Genomic DNA, 25,453 nt, shown 5'->3' with positions numbered 1-25,453 from the left:
GTTCAGAGGAATTTCTGCACACAGTACAGCAAAGAACCTCCTAGTACGGTGTTTCTGAATCTGTGGTCCACGACGATGGGACAGGTGGTCCACAGACAGACTTAAATTAAACAAATATGTATATATTTTAATTATCCAAACAAACCAAATTAAAATTGAGTAAGTAAGTAAAATTATTGAAATATAATGGATACCTTCCCTTGCTGTTTTGTCAGATTTGAAGTAAACCTGTTATCCTCATTTCAATTAATTGCTTGTTTATTGATTTTTTATTATTGAAGGTTTTCCTCCTCCAATAATAAAATGCTAAGTGATATTTGGACAAAGTGCATTAACCCCAGTATTTATATATTCGGAAACGTTTTTTTAATAATGGAAAAGTGGCTTAGAACTAGGACTTTGAAAAGAAAGGGAAATGAAAAAGGTGATGCTAACTGTAATTATGATACACGTGTTGTAACGGCGAGTAAATCTGATACTATTAAACTAGAAGAAACAAGCAGTTCAAAGAAAAAATACAGTAGGAAATACAACAGTTCATATTTGGAATTCGGGTTTACTTGGTGCAGAGATGAAAGTGAACAGAAATCTCAATGGTTTTGTGTTATGAAGTGTTGACGAACGGGTGCATGAAACCTGCGAAACTTCGACGATATTTAGAAACTAAACATTGTGATGTGAAAAATAAGCCAATTGAATTTTTTTTCAGCTACGCCTAGGGACATTAAATCATGGGAAAGATATAGTTTAGGCCAGATGCGGCTCTTTGAATGAATAATTGCGGCTCTTTTCGTTATTATTATTCCTGACACCTCCAAGGAGTCCGAAGACTCATCGCGGGAGGACACCTACAACTGGTATTCTATGTCTGTAAATTGCGCGTGTTCTGAAGGGCCGATTTGTCTGTATGCGGGATGAAAAACCCGAGTTTCCAGGAGAAAAAACCCTACTACCTCCGTATGAGATCGGCTAACTCACCTTCGATTGAAAATCGACCAGATAAAGATTCCTCCCGTCGCGACGAGAATCGAACTTAGGCCTATTCCAATCGAAGGGCGCAATGTACCGTCGTTCTTCCAATTGCGCTACGGAAGCGCTTATTAAACGATTTATCTAAACATAGAAGCAAAAAAGAAATATTTTGTAGGTCAAATCACCCCTAACCATATGTCCATACTCAAAAAACGTCAGTTTACACTGGGCGCGATCAGCCAGGCAGAGCGCTACTTTGTAGCGAAAATTAATCGCTACAAATTAATTTAATTTGTAGCGAATTGATAACAAGATTGAAGTGATGCAGAAGTCATATTTCCATATATGAGTATCCAAAAGGTGGTCACACCTCATTACTAAAATATTCTGGATTAGAAATGTTGAAAGTTTTTTCACTTGGTCTGGATACCACTGATGAGAACTCAAGTTCGAAAGTGGTCTGGGTATTGGCCCTTGCCATAATGCATAGCATTATATATGTCCATAAGGATATGTGTGTTGCGTTATGGGATACCAAGACAGTTAATATGAAATCATTAACTTCTAGACACAAGTAGTCCAGTCACAAGTTAATTCACGTGCAAACTTTGTTTGCTTACACTTGTAAACATTCAAAATGAAATATTTGGAATATTCTATAATCAAGGTAAAAGGGATAGGTTGCATTACTATGAAGATGACCTTTTGTTTGGCATACATTGGAAGGTACTTGAAAATTATAGAATTTTCCAAATTTTGAATGTTTACTTAATGTCTTGATTTATTCGGCCGGATGATAATAGATATTGATCTTTCAGTAGGAAAGCTAATATATTGAAAAAAAAAAAAAAAAATCTTTGATTCAAACAGGAAGCCTTCAGTGGCTGATATCTAAACCTTGGGAACTTCTAATTTTGAAACTTTCTGTAATAAAGAGATAAAGTTGCCATACATTTTAGGAGAGAAAATTGTTTACTTTAAAACAACTGCATGCAAGTGATACCCCCCCCCTACTTTTTAGTCTTACACATTTTTTGATAGATCTCTATGGAAATTTGTTACAAAAGATTTCATTCCTGTATAAGAAGAGCATCTCACTTCAGAAAATTGTGGTTTTCTTCAGCATGGATAAATATTCATAAATTTTATTTATCAATGCTTTATTTAGCAAATAAGCAGTGATAAATTTTATTTATCACTGTTTATTTGCTTATCAATGACTAGCAGTCATTTGCGCGAAAACTTTGGCTGTGACGCACAGTATGATAAGCAACATGAGCCTCACTTGCTACAATTTTATCGTTTTCACTATCACCATCACGTCTCACCATAAACGAGCTGATGTTTTTAACTGAATTCAGAGTCTTTTCAGCATCCTTATGTTTCTGGCTATGTAAATGTTGGCTGATGTCGCTTCTACCTCCATGAGCAACGGAAAAATAGACATTAAAATGTTGGCATACCACTTGTGTTCCATCACTACATAGCTCGTCCAGTTTAATAAATTTGAATTCTTTCTGGAGATCGTCATTAAAAATGCAGTTTCGCCTCTTTGACATTGCAAGGTTAGGCTTAAAGCTTTAAAAAATATGAAATTTAAGTCACCGGCATTCAATAAAAAAGCCCGGTTAGCTTACAGGCAAAAAAAAAAAAAAACTAACGTTACAGCAGAACAGACGCTGCGTCTGAGACGCGCAAGTGTTGCCAACATGTATTTTTTTTATTTTCTCTGAATAAATCTGCAGATATCGATATTTAGTATCGAACAATGCGACTCCATGGTTATACGAATTGCTGGTCTCCATATTGATATACGATTATAGGTTATGATTGATAATCTACGATTGACCAGTATTAAAGTATATTTATAGTTTTTATTAAAAACGGGACAAAATTGACATTTTTATTAAAACGACGGGACAGCCGGGAAGTATGAAAAAAGCGGTATATGGTCAGCCTAAACAAAGGTGACAACTGTTCTGCAGTTATACAAAAGAGACTATTTTTTTTTTTAAATTATTTCTAATTGTTCCGAACATTCTCCGTGTTGACGTATTCACGTGATCGTTCTTGATTAATGAAGGCTAGGATATATTCAGAGAAGATAATACTTTGGTTAATATATTTAGGATATAATGCTACTTCCAAAGATTCGCATATTTTCTTTCTGTAGTATCATAGCAACGGTGTAATAGTTCTCATTTATCCCATAAAACTTGATGTGTCATTTGCAAAGCGTCTTGTGGATCAGCTGAAGAGAGCATGTGTGCTGACAAAGCTGAGGCTTCACTCCTACGGTATTCAATATATCGAAAGTGTTCTTTAATGCGTTGTTCAGTTGATTTTTCTGTCTGTCCATAGTAAGATGACTGGCAATTGAACCATAGTTGATAAACACATGGATATTGAATTGGGCTATGTCAAGGTTTTGTGGATCGGAATAGTGATCTCATCTTAATAAAGAGGATCAATGCTACTTTAAATTTATATTCCTTAAATGTTTTTGCTAGTTTTATGGAAATAGAGTAATATATGGAAGGATGATGAAGCCTCTGTTTTCTTCTTTATTAGAACTTTCTCTGGTCTCATGTTGGTTGAGTAGTTTGGAGATGGTGTGCTCACTTCAGCCATTTTGAAGGAAAGTATTTTTAAATGTTGAAGTTCTTTGGCTAATTTATCCTTGTCAGTGATGAGTCGGCAGGCTCGTGCTCCTAGTGTGGAAAGGATATCAAATTTTTGAGGTATATAAAGATGAGATGAGGCATGTGTGTGTGTGTGTGTGTGTGTGTATATATATATATATATATATATATATATATATATATATATATATATATATTGTGATAAAATGTAAGTATATTTCTCTTCATGACATTATAAAATTAATGTGGTTTAAGAGCGACGTGACATATAAAGTTCCGCTAATTAATTATGCTCATTGCCATAGATACACATGAAATGGTTCAATAAGCATTTAGAGGAACTGTATTGTTTCAATCCAAGACAGTGAATGTTCTTTCACTCAGGATAAGTCTAGTCAGATTTATCGTAAGTGAAATAGCATGATCTCGTTATAAAAGAACTGATTTATGAAAAGAGGCAATAATTTCTAAAGGCCAGATCATGTACCAACTACAGGATTCTTCAACATCTGCAAGATGCATTTCTTAGAAATAGTCTCATTAAGTTGCCCTCTGTCATAAGTTTTATGCAACCAAATAATCCGTCATGGAATGATTACTCATTCCATGACGTAATCATTCATCCTTCTGTATTCATTATTTCAAGACTTCACAAATCTACAATAGACAAATATCAGCATTACATGTAGAAATTCACTGAACAGTGAGACGATTTCTGAAAGTGCGATATGAAATCAAGAAGGCAGTGCGTTGAATGTAGTAAGTCATGGTGTGCGCTTTAATTGCTCAACAAAAAATTCTGCTACAAATAATTTTGAGTAGCTCTTCTTTAAAAGCATTTAAACAAAAACATAAGTTCCTTGAAACCAATCGCGTCCTTTAATATGAATCATAGCTCAATGGTGAGACCGTTTGTAAATATGACAAATTCGTTGCACACTTCAAGAGAGATATACCAAAATAAATAAATTATATATATATATATATAATTGGTGAAAGGTGACCTGCAGGCACATGAACCATATAAAGCGCAGGCCAGAAGGGTGACGAGTGTGGTGAGAAAAGCAAAAACGGACTATGAAAGGAAATTAGTCATGCAAGCTAAAGAGAATCCCAAACAGTTCTTTCAATATGCTGCTAGTAAAAGAAAAACTATACATGGTAGGGAGTCACTGAATCAGTCGATATAGTGGAATTACTGAGTAAGCACTTTGCAAGCGTATATCATCCAGGTGGTGACGTTGAAGGAATGAAGGAACCATTACTTTATATGGGAATTGTGGTGAATGAAGTGGAGGTGATTAGTCTATTACCGAACCTTAATGTGAATACATCTGTGGGATTGGATGGTATATCAGCACGGGTCTTACGTGAAGCAGCTAAAGAATTGTCAGTGCTCTTGACTTTATTGTTTAATCGGAGTCTCGGGTCTGGTTTAGTCCTGAAGGGGTGGAAAGAGGGGAAAATAGTTCCACTGCATAAAGGAGAATCCAAGACTACTGTTGCAAATTACCGACCGATCAGCATATCAGGAGTCGTTGTCAAGGTCTTGGAGAAAGTATTCAAAGGAAAAATACAGGAATGGATTGATGAAAATGAGATACTGTATGGGAGACAGCATGGCTTTGTGAAGGGTAGATCATCCCTCAGTAACTTGCTCACGTTTTATAACACAGTGACGGCTGAACTGGATGAGTGTAATGGGTTTAAAGTGATACTGCTGGACCTGGCTGAGGCCTTTGACAGGATACCACATGGAAGTCTAATCCGCAAACTGCAACATATGGGAATGGATATAGGGTTGGTGAGATGGATAGAAGGGTGGTTGATGGAGAGATACCAGAGATTAGTTTACCCAAAAGACAGCCTGTGACTAGTGGTGTGCCACAGGGTTCTGTTCTTGGACCACTGCTGTTTAATTTGTTCATTAACGATATAGGGAAGGATCTGAGAGGAACGGCTCATTTGTTCACTGATGATGCTAAGTTGGATAGGGCAATAGTGAATGCAGAAGATGTCAAAATTGTGCAGGATGATTTAGATAGTTTGGAGGACTAGGCTAAGGAGAATGGATGTCAATTTAATGTGGCAAAATGTAAGGTTATGCATTTTGGTGCGAAAAGATTAGCAGCAGTATATCACATTGGTGGAACTGTACTCCATGAGATTGATGAGGCCAGGGACTTGGGAGTGTTGGTGGATAGGTAGTCGAAGTTTAACGGGTACATCGCAAAAGTGGCTAAATCAGCTCATCAAATCACTTGGATGCTGAAGAATACTTTGACGAGCAGAGATAAGAAAGTTATTGTTCCTCTGTATCGAGCCTTGATAATACCCCATCTTGATTACTGTGCACAGATCTAGTCACCTAGGTTTCTTCTTGAAGGGGAGGAGGTTGAGAGGATCCAGAGGCGAATGACCAAGATGATAGCAGGTCTCCCAACACTCACAACGCCAGGGACTTGGGAGTGTTGGTGGATAGGGAGTTGAAGTTTAGTGGCCACTTTTGCAATGTGCCCATCAAATCACTTGGATGCCGAAGAATGCTTTGATGAGTAGAGATAAGCAAGTTATTGTTTCTCTGTATCGAGCCTTGATAAGACCCCATGTTGATTACTGTGCATAGATCTCGTCGCCTAGGTTTCTTCTTAATGGAGAGGAGGTTGAGAGAATCGAGAAGCGAATGACCAAGATGATAGCAGGTCTATGGAATGAACCTTATGAAAACAGGTTGAAGATTTGCTGGTTGCAGAAATTGGTTGATAGGCAGAAAAGGGAAGATATGATTGAGACATTCGTGGGCTTGTTGGCATAAACCTTAGACTTCAAAAAACCCCAAAGAAAAATGTCCAATGGCGTTAAGTCACATGATCTGGGCGGCCAATTCTGATCACCAAAACAGGAAATTACACGACCAGGAAATGACTCATGCAGTAATTGAATTGTTTCTCGAGCTGTATGGCATGTGGCACCGTCTTGTTGAAACCATATGTCGTCCACATCCATATCTTGCAATTTATTATTATTATTATTATTATTATTATTATTATTATTATTATTATTATTATTATTATTATTATTATTATTCGTGACACCTCCAAGGAGAGGAGCCTCTGTAGCTCAGTGGATGTGGCGTTTGCACACCACCGCGCTTGGCCGCACAAAGGAAGGCTTGGTTTCGAGTCTAGTCGGCGACTAGAGGAAATTTTTCTAAGCCTTTTTTCGACCGGTTCTCGAGTTAGTCGATCTCTGGCACGGGCAAGGAGGTTTTTCCTCCCGGAAACTCGGGTTTTTCGTCCTGTAAACTCAAGAAAATCGACCGTAGAACCCACATTATTTCAGACATTAAAAAAATATATATTGTGTTAGGGTTAGGGACCACGAGATGGCGGCACATTTGAGCCGTCTCTCTTCACTGCGTACCGCTTAATTAGTGATAGCCTTGGGCCATCTGTCTCTGATTAGGTACCAGTGGAGATTGAACTGCCCACTCAGTCTCCAAAAGTTAGATAGGGCTAAATGGCCTCGCCTACTCCCGTATACGGGAATAAAAAGGCGTTAGCTGATAGCTGACCTACAAGGAGTCCGAAGACTCATCGCGGGAGGACACCTACAACTGTCTCAACTACTGCACCGAACCTCTACTACGAATCATCTCCATCTACGCCATCCACCGCCCACCACAACCACAACTAGTATTTTTTGTCTGTAAATTTAGGCACAAAAAACTGGATTATCATGTCGCGATAGCGAGCACCATTAACTATTATTGCCTTACCAGCCGCATTTTCGAAGAAGAATGGACCGATGCCCAAAATCCGCACCAAACAGTGACACATTGTGGATGCATTTGTTTCTCAACAATCACTCGTGGATTTTCTGAACCCCAAATGTGACAATTTTGTCGATTAACGAAGCCATCAAGATGAAAATGAGCCTCATCGCTGAAGATGATTTTGTTCGAAAAATAAGCATCCACTTGTTGTTGTTCCATAATCCATTCAACGAACTCTCTTCGCTGTGTGTGGTCAGTAGGCTTCAGTTCTTGAGTCACTTGAACTTTGTAAGCATAAAAATGCAAATATTTCGTGAGAATACGCTGTAGAGAGCTTCTCGAAATGCCCAATTCAAGACCACGGTGCCGAATTAATGTTCCTGGACTCTCAACAACACTCTCACGAACTGCTTCGATGTTTTCTGTTGAACGACTTGTTGAAGGAGACGGCCAGAGTGTATAAGATCACTAATTGATCCAGTTTCCTTGAATTTTTTAATTTACCTTTCACAGTTGATGAAGTTAAATCACTATTCCGACCATATTTTGTACGAAAATTGCGAACTGTAGCTGCCAAACCTTCATTATTTTTAAAATATTGCTCAACAATGAAAATGCGATGTTCTTTCGTGTAGCGCTCCATTTTTAATAACCCTGAACTGTCAGCTGTCACGCTGTCTTTTTTTCTCGTTGGCAACACTTTACCACACAAATGGCGCTAAATTTAAATCTTGCGTGAATTTTGGGACACCCTGTATATATATAATAAATTTTTTAACTTGGGGATACTGTATGGGAGACAGCATGACTTTGTGAGGGTAGATCATACCTCAGAAACTTGCTCACGTTTTATAACACAGTGACGGCTGAACTCCTTTACCTACCTTTACAATGAGTTTCCCTGGTGTTGTACCATCTTTAGACTTGAACTATGTTTCAGGCACAAACTTAATTGTTTGTATACTTGGGATTAGGAGTTAAATAACCAAGCTTATAAAATTACTTGGTAACCCTAACACACACACACACACACACACACACACACACACACACACACACACACACACACATATATATATATATATATATATATATATATATATATATATATATATATATATATATATATACCCTTTAAAATGCATTTTAACATGTAAAAATCAAAACTTCTAAATATAAACAGCTGAAATTGAAGAATTTCCATATTTTACTATAGTTACAATAAGTAAGAAAAGAAGAGGGGGGAAATGTAAAAGTGTCGTGGAAATGTTTCAGAATGTTTATTCCCTAATGATAGATGGCTAGAAGAAAGACTTGTATAAGTTCGATTCTAGTTACCGATTAGAATTGAACTTTTACATTATTTGTGAGGTTTTCTTTGGCCGATTAGTCAATTTTGGCACAGGAATGTAGAGTTTTTCCCCAAGAAACTCGAGATTTTGATCCACAACTTCAAGATAATTGACTATACTCGTTCAACTTCAGACAACGATCGGGTTACAAGATAGCAACACTAGTCTGCAGTACTCTCTTCCTGGAGATCTTACAAATCATCGATCGAGAGAAGAACTCAGCTACACTTGATGGTAGGCAGGACCTTGCTACTAGTAAATTGCCATGAAGTTATTTAGAGCTAAAAACAGTTCTGCTTCTTTGGAGAGTCAATAAGGCAGTGGATTTTTTTAAATATACACAAACACACACATTTTAAAGTGCTTAAAAGTAGCATATTTCTTGTATCTCTCTTTCTCTCTAGAAAGAAACTGCTTAGCCTCTTCTCATGCTAGCATTCCGTTTTTCACTTGTATTCGTACTCCATTGTCAAGACTCCCCTTGGGGAATCGTCAACTCTGTTTGCCACTAATTAATTAAACCCAAGATATTCAATTCAAAACAGAAACTTCATTGACATGCTATTCTTCATTTTGCGGTTCTTTATTGCAAAACAATGAATAAGGGCTTTATTAATTTTCGGCACCGACAACAAACTCTGGCAACCTATTCCACTCATTCACCACTCTCCAAGTAAAAAACCTAGTTCTAGCACCCTTGTTAACTATGCTCTTGCTCAGTTTCCAAGGATAGCCCTTACTTCTCCCAGTACCAGACCTGTGATGAAAAATTTCCTTTGTATTAATCTTGTAGAAACCATCCATTAATTTGTATGCCTTTATCATACCACTCCTTTTATGCCTGACGACCAATATCTGCAACCCACAAATTTTCAACTAGTCCTCATACGGTTCATTCCATAGACCTGCTACCATCTTGGTCACTCACCTCTCCTCCTCATCCCTAAGAAACCCAGATGACGAGATCTGTGCACATCTGCCAAGATGGGATCTTTATCAAGACTCTAAAAAGAAGTATGATAAACAGCTTGTCAGATTGTTCTTCAGTAAGCAAGTAATCCGATGAGCTGCTTTAGCCGCTTTTGCAATATGTCTTCTAAACTTTAACGCCCTATCCACTGACTTCATTAATCAGATTACCAGCTGTGTACCATCAATGTGACCCACTGCTGGTAATATTTTCATTCCATAACCTTAGACTTCACCGCATTAAACTGACATCCATGCTCCTTTTCCTGGACAGTCTCTCCAAATCATCCTGCAAAATTTTAACATCATTATTAACTATTGCTCTACTCGAGTTTGCATGATTGGCAAATAATTGAATAGGTCCTCTCAGATCCTTTCCTATATCATTAATGTAGAAACTAAATAGTAGCGGCCCAAGGATTGTGGTACAAGTCATGTCTTTTAGTGGACTTTATGGCACGACCCACCCTTCACAAAACCACGCTGCCCACTTCCCATATAGTATTCCATTTCCTGTATTTTGCTCTGAACCCATTTGAACAAGCCCCTTAACTGTAACTCCTGATATGCTGAAATGTTCGTAATTTGCTACATCAATCTTGGAGCCTCCTTTATGCAATGAAACTATTTTCCCCTTGGAACTAACCCAGAGCTGAGACTTAGATTAAACGTGGTTAAAGGCACTACCAATTCCATAGCACCTTCTCGTAAAACTCGAATGGGTATACCATTTAATCCCTTACAAATCATCGATCGAGAGAAGAACTCAGCTACACTTGATGGTAGGCAGGACCTTGCTACTAGTAAATTGCCATGAAGTTATTTAGAGCTAAAAACGGTTCTACTTCTTTGGAGAGTCAATAAGGCAGTGGATTTTTTAAATATACACAAACACACACACATTTAAAAGTGCTTAAAAGTAGCATATTTCTTGTCTCTCTAGAAAGAAACCGCTTAGCCTCTTCTCATGCTAGCATTCCGTTTTTCCCTCGTATTCGTACTCCATTGCCAAGACTCCCCTTGGGGAATCGTCAACTCTGTTTGCCACTAATTAATTACACCCAAGATATTCAATTCAAAACAGAATCTTCATTGACATGCTATTCTTCATTCTTCATTTCATATTACAAAATCTTGAAGTATTCACTTCAAGATTTTGTAATATGCTTTGCACCTCTATTTTATTTATCTCAGTACTGCAATATCAATGTCTCCACTTAAATGATATACTCTTGCAAAGTGTTCATTTAGTAATTCTACTATTATCAGTTATTCTACCTCATTCAGTTACTTCCCTACCCACAGCATTCATTAAAATCATTCCACCATAAACATTCTTTCTTTTACTTGCAACATACTGAAAGAATACTTTGGAGTTACCTTTGGCCTGCACTGCTAATTTCCTTTCATACTCTGCTTTTGCCTTTCTTACCACACTGATTACCCATCTGGCTTTTACTTTCTACTGCTTATGTGTCTGCTGATCCTTGAATTCTCTCCACAAATTTTTCTTTTCTTTTTTTGCATCTCCAGCTTAATGATAGTATTCATCCATTAACTCCCACTTAACTTCTTCTCCTGACTCTAAGTATCTGCCATTACTTCACTCAAAACACTCTCTTACCACTTTCCATACACTATAAATATCTAGTCCTTGCAGTTTCACATGCCATGGCACTGTCTAAGCAATCTCCTAAGTTTGTCATACTTGACAGTGGTTTAATTCCTCATATAAAAAAAACATCAAGTAATGCCTTTTATTCCCTTATAGTGAGTAGGCGAGGCCTTTATATCCTATCTAGCTTTTCGAGACTGAGTCGGCAGTCAATCTTCACCGGTAGCCAATCAGAGATAGTTGGCCCACGTCTACCACTAATTATAGCAGCCACCGATGAAGAGGCTGGGAAACAAGTACTCATTGATGAACACTAAAAGTATTCACCAATGAGTGAGTACCACTCAGAGTACATACTATTCCAAAAACTAATAATTTTTACTATCTTGAAACTCAGGGCAATATAATTTTTTTTATGTATTTCTCAATGTAAACCTTTCAGGAAAGTACATCTCTTTTGCCACTGGGAGTTCTTCACACAGTGTCACAGGTTCCTTTATTGTCACATGGCTTGTGCTTTAATGTCTTATATATTCTCCCACTCAGTTCTGATGGCAACAAGGATTTGATTTGAAACGTGAAAACTTCTGTTCTTGTTGCTTTGTGATAAACAAAGGAAAATAAATACAGAAAATGTTAAGTAATCATTCAATTAAGATGAAAATTATTGTTATATCTGATTTGTCTGACTTTTTTGAGTTGACATTTATTAATATGTTTCAAGCTTATTTCAAGTTTTTGGTTAGATGAATGGAATCATTTTACTTGATAACGATGGAAGCTGTACAAGTTCATTATGTTTTTCATGATTACTGTTATGGATACCTATGACACCCTCTGGAAATGGCGTTTACTTTCATTTGCTTCCGTAGCACTTTGCTGCTAGAAGAAAGATTGTTTTAAGTTAGAGTTCTAGTCACCAGTTAGAGGAATTTTGTCTAGACTTTGTTTTCTAGGCAATTCTCGATTAGTCGATCTTTGACAGAGGTAAATAGTTTTTCTCCTAGGCGTTTGAGTTTTAACTCCGCAACTGAAGAAATTTAATTAGCGTCATGGCTTGGTTTGGGCGAGCAGCGCTCTCATCCCAGGCGTCGTGTCATAGGAGGCACCATTTGGAGTCGTGAAGCATTTATTATTTGGGAACCACAGTTCTGATCTCTGCCCTAGGGACCGATTTACTACGCAATGGCACTAAAAATGGCATATAGTGCTATGGTCAGCGAGTATGAAATAGCATTGGTTGCTTGCTGAATTCTCCTTCCCAGAGGCTACCTTTGGATCACTGAGTCTTGGAAAAGCTATCCGTGCGGTGGGTAAGGGTAGAGTTTGATTAGCGATCAGAAAAAAAAAAAAAAAAAGGAGTTGCAGCTAAAATGGACTTGCCTATTATCTATGAGAAATGAAAGGTGATAGCGGATTTTCACATACCGATGCCAGAATTATTAGGAACACCGGATAAGTTATTTGGTCCGTAGGTCATCTACAGGCATTAGGAAAATATGAATGACTGAGAATGATATACAAGCTGAGACAATTATTAAGCATGTAGAAATGCAGATACAATGAAAGGTGTGTTGCTACTGAGAACAGAATAATTAATTCAAAGCACAGATATTGGAAGAAGATGGCGGTGGCATTAGGTTCAGAGCATATCATTAGAAGCAGAAATAAGGATGAGAGAATTAGTAAGGTATTGCTTTATAGGACTTGAAATATAGTGGTAGTAAGGCAAATGGGTTTAGCCTGGGTAGAGGTTATCATTATGAAGGGGACTGCAAAGAAATAAGAATGCAGGTACAAACAGGACAAGTTTCTGTAATTGGTTGGAGATAACTTCGGTACAGCAGGCGATAGAAAAAAACGCAAGGATCGATCTTAGATGATAACAGTATTTGAAGACATGAATAATGTTAAGGTGTCAAGTTTGTCCACATATCTAATCACGTGAACTTGACTTTAAAGGTGAGTAGTTAAAGTGAAGTGTGAAGAATCCCAAGATACGTGAAATTAGAAGATAGGAAAATATGACAAACTTAGATGGTTAGGACAAATATCATGAAAATATAGTCAAAGGGAAACAGATAATTCTGCTCAGGAAGTAAATAAGAATCATACAATGCTCAGAAAGAAGTCACAGCACCCCACAGTGAATCGTGCCAACGAACGAGTCACGAACTGTGTTCACGTGAAACGACTTCGAGAATAGAACTGACGGAATCTGAAAGCAGCATTGTGATATGCCATGCTGCAGGCCTATCTATTCGGCAAAGTTGACAAATTGGGCCATCCCAGATCAAGTGATACCATACTGACAGTGTGAAAAACAAACAGGCATGGCGTTCACTATAACAAGATGTAGGACCTCCTTTTATTGCGATGGCTATATCAATCCTATGGGGCATATTTCCACAATTCTTCCTGTAGGCATGTCATGAGCTCCTGAACTGTTGTGGGGGTGGGCATCCCTTGACTTCCCCCGATGCTCCAGTTCATTCCACAGATGTCCAATAGCACTGAGGTCAGGACTAAGTAGAAGCCAGTCAAACATGACGCTCATATCCACAAACCATGCAGTTATAGCAGCAGCCTTCTTACACGGCATTGTCTGGCTGAAAAAGACAATGTCAATTCCATAGAAACCACAAAGTAGGAAGCATTGTGTCCAGATATCTCTCGGAGTTCAATGTTCATGGTACCACAAACAGAATTCCGAGGCCAAAGCAGGATCACACCGTCACCGCCGAATTTCATAGTTGGGTTAAGCATTCTGGTAAAAGACGTTCAATGGGTATCTGCCACACCAGTCCATCTGCTCGGTAGAGGGGTAGCGTGATTCGTCGCTCCATAGTATATAGCTTTCCACGCTCTTTGCACCACTGAAGATGCTGCATGTTGGTTCTGGTAATATGAAGCTTGCATATTGTGGTCCTACTATAGAAATCTATGTTGTCAGTCTCGGTTTCGAATGTTATTGTGCAGAACCGTGTTACAGTCGATATCCAAAATTCCTCATTGAACGCGTCGGCTGATGAATGGCGAATTTTACATATTTTCCTTCATAGCTCCTTACAGATCGCATTCGGTGAGTATGGTGGGTCATCCACTGTGGGTAGCACTTGCAGTTGATTCCCTGCGCTTCCATCTCAGTATGGTATCAGACTGTTGACTCAAGATGGCTCAAGTTGTCAACAATCTGCCTGCAAGTTGATATCACAATGCCTCTTTCAAACTACGTCAGTTCCCTTCTCACAGTCATTTCACCAGGACACAGTTGCACTGACTTCAGTGCATATTTCTCCAATTTATATACTGGCTACAAACATGACCTCGTTACGTTACACAACTCAACTTGACCATGGGGGAGGGGGTCTCTGTTGACTTCTAGTGTACATACATTTTGAAATTCAGAGATGGAGAGCACATCACAATATTGATAGTGAAGTAAAGTAAAGTGAACAAGGTATCTTGAAGTAATCAGTTGATAGAGAACTAAGTATAGGCAATGCAATTTGCAGAAATAGCCTGTGTTGGGAGAAGAGATAGTTGTAGCATTGTATAATGCAGAAGACTCAAACTTAGTTCATCCTTAAATATAATATAAAGAAAGTTATTAATTCAGAGAAATGCTTTTGTGTGTGTGTGAAAGTTCTGGGTGTCTAAAATCCCTAAATTTGGAACTGCAAGTGTTGTCAATTTAGTGATCATGTCATTTGTACAGATAGCGGAGTGACTGTATCGTTTCATCGGAAACACGTTCCTGTACAGCCGTTTAAAGGTGATGCTCTCGGAATAAGTTACTTTGAACTTAGAGTGACAGTAAACGTGAGCTTAAGTAGATAATCACGGGTTGCAGTTTCGTGTGCAAATGCATAAGTTAAGTTAGTGTTTTATGGAGACTTAGGGAAATAAATGGCGCTATGATACATAGACACCGTTTTGGCACTGATGAAAACCAAAAAAAAACAATTGCACCAAGGCACTGCTGTTCAGGTTTGACATGGATTTTGTACCACAATCCACTTTACATATGCGTAAAGGAAGTGGATTGTGGTATGAGAATGAGTGTGTCGTAGATGTTTCGTGTAACTTGTCGGAAGCGAGAAAATGAAGGAAAGGAGATTAAGGCTGAAAGCCGTGAAACAAAGTGTTGCAGTGAATGGAGTTCCGGGTTTAAATGAAGAAAGGCTGAAATTAAAGATAGTAGTGTGAAAGATGTGTTCCAATGATTCGATTAGAGGGGTAAATGAGAAGGTGCGCATGGTTTGCTTTCCAGGGGAAGACTGATTGAAGCATTAGATAGGAGGAAGAGTTCATAGTAGTAATAGGTGCAAATGACCTGGATGGTAACAAAGAGAATGTAAGGGTGGAAGCAAAGGTGGTCAGTGTGTTGTCCAGGTATGACAGTGATGAGTTGAGATGGGAAGCGAGGATTATGAATGGGATGCTAGCAGAGTTAAGTGAAGAGAAAGGAATTCATTTTGTGAATGTGCAGAATAAATTTGAGGGATGAATGGAACTCTATAAAAGAAATGGCTTAGATTTAAATGGATTTGTGAGTCAGCTGGAGAAACCATTGCTGCAAGAGAGAATGACCGAAGTGAAAGGAAGAGCTGAGGAAGCAAGAGGTGAAAGATGTGGAAAAGCAGGTAAGTAGGCTAGGAGAGCTTATGAATACAGTGGTGAGTGGCATGAGTGAAGAAAAAATGAAAGAAAGAGAACACAAAACAGAAAAACGTGTGTGTGGGGGTGGATCAGGGTGGACAGGTAAGGCCACAGTATGGAAAAGTGCATCTGAGGAGTAGAGTTGGTGACTTGTTATAGAAACATAAAAAAGCTAGTATAAATGCCAGAAGTATTTGAAATAAAGAAAATGAAATTATAGCATTGATAGAGTATATTTGCCTAAAAATTGTTAAAATAAGTGAGATATAGTTGGATTAGGATGAAATTCTAACATTAGAGATGGAGAGGAAGAGTGTTGCTGGTAGCAGCAGAGGAATTATCCTCATCTGAGGCAGAGATGATAAAAAAAAGAGCCAACATTGGCAGTGATTTTGAAGCAGTATGATGCACTAGATTTAGTTGGGTGTAGCTATAGACTTGGTAACATAAGAGCAGTGGGAAGGAAATGCATACACAAATCGGTCTAGCTAATAAGAAAGGATGATTTTAATTATGATAATATAGACTGGAACGAAGGGAAAGGGACGAGAATGAATTTCTTTAGTTTGTGCAGACAACTTACTTTAGGCAGTACATAATGCAGTATACACATGGATCAAGGATTTCATTATCTCATCAGAGGATGCTATTGTAAATGAGGTGTTAAATATTTCTCTCTCTCCAGATGATGAGGTGACCATAAAGTGATTACTTGGGTGGTGAGCCAGCCATATGAAGGCTTCTGTGAGAAAGGGATTGTATGTGAAACTATAAGGTTGGTGATTATTACAAGCTCAGAAGACAGCTTTCAGCTATATCATTAAAAGAATTGGAAGGAAAGATCCCTGGATGGAGGCCGAAAATAAAAAGTTTGTCGCCGTTGTTTTCAACTTACATAGAGAAGCTAATGAAGCATTAGTATATTATATTTAAACTAGCTGGAGAATGCAAGTTATCAGGTACAGCGCTTTATGCTCACAAACCAAAGAAAGGATAGAACAAACTTCTTGCACCTAGTGACTTGTGTACACAATGACGATCATGGCATATTAAATATGCAGTCATAAAGAAGTTCAAAGGGACCCCCCCCCCCCAACTGAATGCAGCCTGACTTTCACTCACCCAGAAGCTCTTCCACTGAAAACAAATGGAAGAAAAATGCTGAAGTGGTGACAACCGAGGGAGAAGGATCTCCTTCTCTTGTTTCTCAAGACGGAATTTCCCAAGTTCCTCATGGATAAGAGCCTCCACATCTTTCTGTCCAAAGCAAGCTCTTTCATGAGCTGAGCTCTGAAAGTCCAATGCACTGCTAAGGGTCTTATGTTTTAATCAATGACTACAAAAAGAAATGTTAGTGTGAAAATCAACTCTACTAATAACCACTGTGTAGGAAACATGCATGACTCATGTGACACTAACAAACCCACAGAGCCTTCAAATCCACTGCTTGGAAAAGTCACTGGACATCGTAGTGTCTGTTGACTTCTTTCCAAATATCCACAGTGCCCACCTTAAGATGTAGGACATCCTTTTGCTATGATGACTGCAGCAATCTTACGGGGCATACTTTTCAAAAGCTTATGACAGCAATCAATAGGAATTTTGGACCATTCTTCCTGTAGGCATGAGATGAGGTCCTGAACTGTTGTGGGCAGACATCCCTTGACCTTGCCCAACACTCCAGTTCATCCCACAGATGTTCATTAGGGTTGAGATCAGTGCTCTGTGGAGTTAAGTGTGGTAAACAGCAGTTACAGCAGCAACCTTAAGACAAGGTGCATTATAGATGGTGAGAATGTTCAATATTAATTCGGATTCCTTGAGGTGTACCAGCATCTGGAAATTTTATAATAGTTGTCTGCCCTGTATATATTCCTCCCGTTTTTAGCAGTATGCTATTGAGTTTTCCACTTCAGATTCTGTGTTAGGTTTCTTACTGATTTTTGTTACGAAACAGGTTCTTTAAGCACAACTAATTGGGGCAAGAAGGTTCTGTACTTTTGCTGCATTATAGAAGTTTATTGTGAAATGAAATTAGTTCGGAAAGTGATTGCATGCTGACCCATTCAGAGGATTGCGGAGAGCATGATTAATAGCATGGATTCTTTTAGAATATGTTCAAGAATGACTGAAAGGTGTAATTTTGTTTTCAATGGAACTAGACTCCGGCCTCCTTTGTAAAAGCTTGCTAGGTTGCTTGTTCCAGTGGAATATCATTGCCTTTTGAATTTAATAGACAAAGTCTTCAGGGCGAGGAGGCCCTGAAGTCTACATCCATTGAAGATATGCTAGAGCATTAACAGCAATTTGGTTGATGATCAGCACCCCTTTTCTTGAGTGTAGAGTATTCTTGTATATTATTTCATTTACCTGACATCTTGTTGAAAGCTATTGTATTAGTTGAACAGATTTTAATCAATTCTGGTTTTTCCATTTTCTTGAAGGAAAAAAAAAAAAAAAAAGAAAAGGTCAGTGGCTGATAGCTTCTGGTAATTTAATACATGGGACTGGGGCACATGGCCACTGTGCACAGATTTCATTTCTTCTTATGATGATGCAATCAACAAATGCTATCTTCAAATGTGATTCTAATGTTATTTGAGTAAGCAGAAAAAAAAAGTCAGCTGAATTTTGTTTTCTTATTTTTAAATGTGCTTCCTTGTTTAGTAGGTTTACTGCCTAAATAATGCAATCCCTACCTGAATATTCTGAGAACTTCAGAAAGGTATTCATTTTTACTCTGCCAAATCCTCTTAATCTAGGATGTACTAGCTTAATGCTAAGTTTTCATTTTTGACTGTTTGCAACTGATTGGGTCTCTGATTAAGTGTTATGCATTAATCTTCCCTGGTACAGAGTAAATTTACTGACCAATAATTATCAATACAGGTGCAGTCAGTTGGCAATTGTTTTGGAAATAATTTTGCAGTCTATGTGATTGGAAGTTTTGAAGGTCCATGTAGTCTCTCCTCTTAGAGAAATAGATCGTGGAAGCCTACTGGAGTAAGCTCCTTCTACATTTTGAGAAAGACTAGTCTGAAGATGAGTTCCCCCCCCCCATTGTTCTGAGATGAGAACAACCCCTATTCTGAAGTGATTTTATTTGGCTATTCAGTGATACTACCCTCTAACAGTATAATGTTGGATTCACAGCAGCATTGATAGGTTTTGAGTGATGTTGGCAAATTAACAGCTAAGCAACTTTTATGGTGTGACAATTTCAATAATAGGCAAAATATCCTGCCACTGGGGGCCCTTGGTAACTGCCTTGAAGCATTCCTGGGCTTCTGCTGATTTGGAGTTCTTTTTTCTCCCCCACCTCTCCTTCAGAGATAAAAAAATATATTGCTGTGGGCACCTGACAGGTTTATATTTATATGCCTTGATGTAAGTAGTGAGCATTTGGCAAATAGCTATGTGCTTGTGTAGTTTAGAGAATAGGTTAATATGCTGAGTCCTCTTTCTTCAAGATAGTGCTGCTTATATATATAGTTGATCAATTTGTTATTTATAATTCAGCTTGACTATGCCTGAACAATATTATTACATGACACCTTCAAGGAGTCTGCTTGTGTTTTAGTCTCTTTTCGAATTCACTTTTGTTACTTTCCAAATATGAAGTCACAGACTTTAGTTTGACTTCTGAAATTTTTGCAGTTAGGTAATGTCCATTTTTGTCCCTTGTTCTAGCTAAATTTTTGACACAATTCAGTTATGCAATGGTTGCAGAAATATTTCTCCTGGATCTTATTATAAGCAATTTGTTTTATATTCTCTCTTACCTTTTCTTAGCACAATGTACTGTTTTCCTGCTGTTCTTAACCACAAAATTGTTTTAAAATATTTGAACGGTTGTCCTTGTACTTCATATTTCCATAACAGTGAACATATTTGTTACTTATGCATACAGGTACTGAAAGGCTTCTCATTACTATTATGAACCAAAACTTTTGTGAACTCATTTAGGAAATATCAATCTTTGGGTTCGTGAATTTTCTAAAAAGATTACATCGTGGTAATTTTCATTCTCAGGACTAATAAGTTTCACCAATTCCAATGCGTAATAATTTCTTTTGCATATGTGTGATTCCCACCCACGGAAGGTTTTGTAAAACTAGAGTTGGCTAAAGGTTAATGTAAAAAAATATTTTTTACATTAATTTCATATATTTTTGTAGTTTCATTTTATTTTATGCATAGTCCAGAAATCCTGCTCTAGAGACCAAGCATGGAACTTTTTCAAGCCACTCTAGGCAGCTTGTTTACAACTTCATGATGAATGTTTCCAATCCACACTGATATTGCATTACTGATATCTGTCAATACTGCAATAATGTGTGGTGATGACAGACCAGCATTAGACCACCACATCACTCACTGGAGGGTTAAAAAAAGTTCCATACAATCCCAAGAGAACAGTTCCCAATTATCAAATCTTTAGGGCATTTACAAACTAACATATGATAGGTTTATATTTCTTTTGAACACACACACACACACACACACACACACACACACACACACACACACACACACACACACACACACACACACACACACACACACACCAGCAAACTTTAATCCCAACATTAACCTGCAGAGTGCAGACAAACTGGAAAGGAAATAAATGGAAGGCTGATGTATGGTGTGATATATCATGATATACACTTCAAATCAATGTGCCTGTTATGGTAGTGCCTACCAAGAAAGCATTATTTATCAGAGTGCAATGTCCTATGTGCAAAGTGTGGTGTTACTGAATCTTGATATGCTTTTCATTTAAATTACCCCTCCCCCCTCACAGTACCTAAAAAATGAACACATAGAATGTTCTATTAACATTCTGTAAAATGTTTATACTATAGTAATAATATGGAAATGATTCAGCTCAATATAAACATGATAATTATCATTCTGTAACATCTATGCAACATCGTTTCAGATAATGGAAATGAAAAGGCTAGCATGCAAATCTATCTAAATTCTACAGAACACCTTGAGAAGAGTTCAGAACAAAACCAGCCTTCACTAGTGAAAATGTATATAGCAGCTCCTCCACAAGTGCATGTACACATGCAAAGTAGAGATGTATGCTGATTTCCTGTATACCTGAAGCAGTGAATGTTATGTCCTATTTTAAGTGTCAGCAAAAAAAAAAAAAAAAAAAAAAAAAAAAAAAAATTACACATACCACTACACAATTAAATAGAGTAATGGTGAAATGAACAATTTTTCTGAAATGAAAGATAAACCACCAAACAAATTAACAAAAGAATAATTTACTTTAATTACAAAGAAACCATATCTCACTAAAACACTGTTTCAATTTTAAATACTACAAGCAATTTTTTTACAATCTTTCTTCTTTTTTTTATGATTTATTATTTTTTTTATGATTAAGTTCATATTTTAAGTCATGTAAGGAATAAATGAAAATAACTGACTTAAAAAGTCAAATTATAGATCTACGTTAGGAACTTTATGATTTCATGTGTCTATCATAATTTAAAAGGGAAAAAAATTGGCAAAAGACTACAAAAACAAGGTGGAACAGGAATGTATTTTGTCAATTCCTGTGAATAAAACCCATTCCCTCATATATTGAAGGTATTTAAGTGTTCTAAGGTCTATAATTCACTATGCATAATATATTCCAGCTTGAGGCATAATCAATGAAATTAGCAATATAACTATTTACAATGATAATCCAATAGTCAATTAGTTTGATAGCTAGATAGCAGAGCTGCATCCACTGGCTCTAGACAAGATGGACATGTAAAGGATCTCATCAACCAATCATCAATACACATAACATGGTAAATGTGGAGACAAGGCAAAAATCTGACTGTATCTCCAGCAATAAATTCTCCCATGCATATAGCACACCTATTGAAATACCAATAAAATTCCAAAAATTACTTTATTATCTATAATATTTATTAGCAGCTATAAAAATGCAACCACACTGAAAAATAACACACTTAATTTGATAATATACATAATAGTTTGTCATGTTTTTTTATGTTCCTGTGATGATCACAAGAACATAATTGTGAAAAATTTCACACAAACATATTTAATTTTCATCATATTTGATTTAAATGTGTTCCCATGAAATTTTGCACACCATTTTCATGATCAGAAACATGCTACATATGCAAATTTTGGTGAAGATCTGAGCAACAGTTTCTGGAGATAAAACTTGTATATGGATTGATAACATCACTAATAAAGAGGCTAATAAAAACAATAATAAAAAAATTTCCATACATAAAACATCAAGTAACTCTGGTAAATTTCATCAGTAAAAGTAATTATGTAAGATGCCATGCTAGTTGTCTAAGAATCCTCTATTCAATTATATAATAATTAAGAATAATATACACAGTGCAGTCCATAAGTTTTAGGACTTGATTATTTGGTCTTTATTGTAGAAAGACCTAAACATGGTACAGAAGACTGATTTCGTGTCTTCATGACGGAAGAGAGCCGATAGAAGATGACGAGAGAAGTGGCTGTCCCACATCAACTCACATCACAGATGATAGTGGAGGTTTCAAACCTAAGAGCATCATTCTTCACAATCTGAGTGAAGATTTAGAGAAGAGGAAGTTGTTCGCATGTTTTGTCCCACATGCCTTGACAGCTAGGCAAAGAGAAGATACAGTTATGTCTTGTCAGGACATCATCATGATGGCAGATGAAAATTTCTTTGGCAAAATCATTACAGGAGATGAGAGTTGGCTTACAAATTGTTTTGCTTACAATCCCAAAACCAAACAGGAATGGGTTGGTGAGACATCTCTTCCCCCCCCCCTCCTAAAAAAATAAAAAAAATTGAGATTTCAAAAGCCACACATCAAAACAATGTTGATAATTTTTTCAGACTCTCAAGGTGTGGTGTACAGAGAATTTGTACTGGAGGGGAGAACAATGAATACAGAATTTTATAGTTATGGAACATCTGAAATGCACTCAAATGTGTCTGATCCATCACATTCCAGTTGTGAGATTTTTTTTTCCTGTTGAATGATAACATGACTGCTCACAAAGCTGCATATGTGTCACTTTTTGACACAGTAAGGTATCCCTACCCATAAAGAGTAGGGATACTTTTCTGTGTCAAAATTTTCTGTTCCCCAAGTTGAAAACAATGCTGAAAGGATGCCAAGTTGTGGATGTTCCAGCCATCCAAAGAGCTGTAACTGATGAATTAAAGACAAGTGAATAAGTGGAATTTTCTGCAACTCTCGAAAAGCTGTACGACTGCACTAAAACTTGTATAGATGCCGATGGATTGTATTTTGAATAATAAATATGTTTTGATTTTTCTCTCATATGTTTTTGATATTTTATATTTTTTTCCTTAAAACTTGTGGACCACACTGTGTATGTAGGTAGTAGAGTTGAAAACCTTGTAAGATTGACCCCATATAACTAGGATCCTTTTTATTGTCTCCATCTATATAATTTTTTTTTCATTCTTTCACCAGATGGGTAGATAGATCACAACAAACAGGACTAGGATTAGTTATATGGCAGTGCAAAATCAACAAAACTAAGGCCATTGTGGTGGTAGTGGGGGAATGCAGTCGAGCATGTGTGTGTGTGTGTGTGTGTGTATCCCTGAGATGAGTAAAAATGAAAAAGCCAGAATGCAGTCTCTCGGGTCTTATATTGCTCATCTCAAGGATACATGAACACATACTTGACTGTACCCCCAACAGCCTTAGTTTCTATGATTTTGCACTTTCATTTAATTAATCCTGTTTATTGTATCCATAAGATAAAATAAACAATTTATTTTACTTTTCTGGTAAAATTCATCTAGCATTAGTATATATACAATACATTTGAAATGACAGAAGCAAAAGGAAATTTTGGCCCAAAATTATAGGCACTTGTGAACTTGGTTGACAGAGAAAGATATTTTTACAGGGAGCAAGTATAAGATATTGAATTTTTAGGGAGAAGAGACAGAAGGAGGAGAATGGGTATTGCTAATGATAGCAGAATTGCAACTAGCAGGAGTTGAGAAGGCAAGTAGGATTCAGGGAGGCAGTGCATTTGAAGCTATCTGATGTGAGATTAAAGCCACCAGGAGGAAGCACAAATGAAGATGATGACATGCACCATCAAATTAGCTCAATGGACACAGGATGAGATATCCTTATGGGAGGATTCAGCTAAGGACAAATTGCAAGTAGGAAAAGGACAGAGAAAGTGAAATGGAATATATGTTACTGAGAGATAATTACCTAACTCAAGTACATGATGACAGGGATCCAGGTTTGAGATTGCTGAATCTCATGGTATACAAGTATCGAAGAATACGTCCATAGACAACCACTGTCTCTGATTGAGGACCATGTAATCTTGATCTGAAAGACAGCTATCTGGAGAAGTACCATGGTTAAGAAATTGCAAGGGTAATCTTGGAAATGCATAGGAAATGGTCAAAGGGTATTTAAAGAAATTAATATTAGATTGCATATTCATGGAATGGAGAAGACTGTTCCAAAGGACAAAGGCATAGGGAATGAAGGAAGAGAAGTTGGTTCAGCAAGTCTGGAGTTGAACAGTATATGGATATTGATCAGCAGTTGCATTCACATATGATTACAGGGAGTGGAGGATAATAGTGACTATCAATTTGGTGGAGCAGCATCCAAAATATCTACAGAAAAGACACTATGTAGCAAGTGTCTATGGGAAAGCAAATGGAGAAAGTTCAGAGAAAAAGTCATCCATTAAGCAAACAGCTCTCTTCTGGATAGAGTCCAGCATTCAGAGGGAGATTTTTGGCACATCACCTGAGATGGGAGAGCAATACTTCAAGGTTAGGAACTGGGCAGAAAAAAGTGATGTTTGGAATGAAAAAGAATACCAAGCTTTCTTTGAAGCTGAAGAGGCTATGGATGTGATATGTTTATGCCAGGACAAATGGGCAAAACTTTTGACCTACCATGTTTCCACCGCTTTCTCTCTCTCTCTCATCCTGGTAGAACAACAGCAACATTTCTTAAAAATAACTCAGTCCTCTTGGCATCAGTCTTTTCCAACTCTTGCTTACACAATCAAGAAACTGATTTTGATTGGTGAGCAGAGTGTGGCACAATCTTTCTTCTGGGAAATAAGGATTGTGTTTTGGTAGCATTAACATTCACTAAGTTATCTTCACCACACTTGAGAATAGCTAGAAGATTGTGTTTATGGTACTGGCACTAGATCTTGAGGTATGAGTTGGAAATACAAGGTTTGTGAATGAAGTACACGGTCAGCAGCAAAGCTATGCAGAGGGTAGACATTAGAGAGAGAGGATCAATGATGTAAAGGAGAAGGAGCATAGGTGAAAGCACAGAATCTTGCACACTGGCAATGATGGAAATATCAGATGAGAAGAATTTTTTTTTTAATGGCTGAAGCAACTAAGGCTATGAGGGCAGTCTATTATATTGTTACACCC

At 37.4% G+C, this 25,453-nt stretch overlaps 1 protein-coding gene across 2 annotated transcripts in view; it reads right to left on the bottom strand.

Moving 5' to 3' along the window:
• Positions 1 to 21,250: 21,250 nt before the first annotated feature.
• Positions 21,251 to 25,453, bottom strand: part of LOC150108631 (RING finger protein 11-like) — a 38,899-nt gene continuing 34,696 nt past the window's right edge. For both annotated transcript variants that reach the window (XM_090416090.1, XM_090416089.1), the window contains exon 4: positions 21,251 to 21,873. In XM_090416090.1, coding sequence (XP_090272216.1) covers positions 21,702 to 21,873 — 172 coding nt within the window. In that variant the 3' untranslated portion in view covers positions 21,251 to 21,701. The remainder of the gene's footprint in view (positions 21,874 to 25,453) is intronic.

This window comes from Typopeltis vanoorti, chromosome 3 (assembly GCF_054136105.1).
Source record: "Typopeltis vanoorti isolate ZY-2024b chromosome 3, IOZ_Tvanoo_1.0, whole genome shotgun sequence".
NCBI lineage: Eukaryota > Metazoa > Arthropoda > Arachnida > Uropygi > Thelyphonidae > Typopeltis > Typopeltis vanoorti.
The sequence above is the reverse complement of the archived record's forward strand: the minus strand, read 5'-3'. Positions and strand labels throughout refer to the sequence as shown.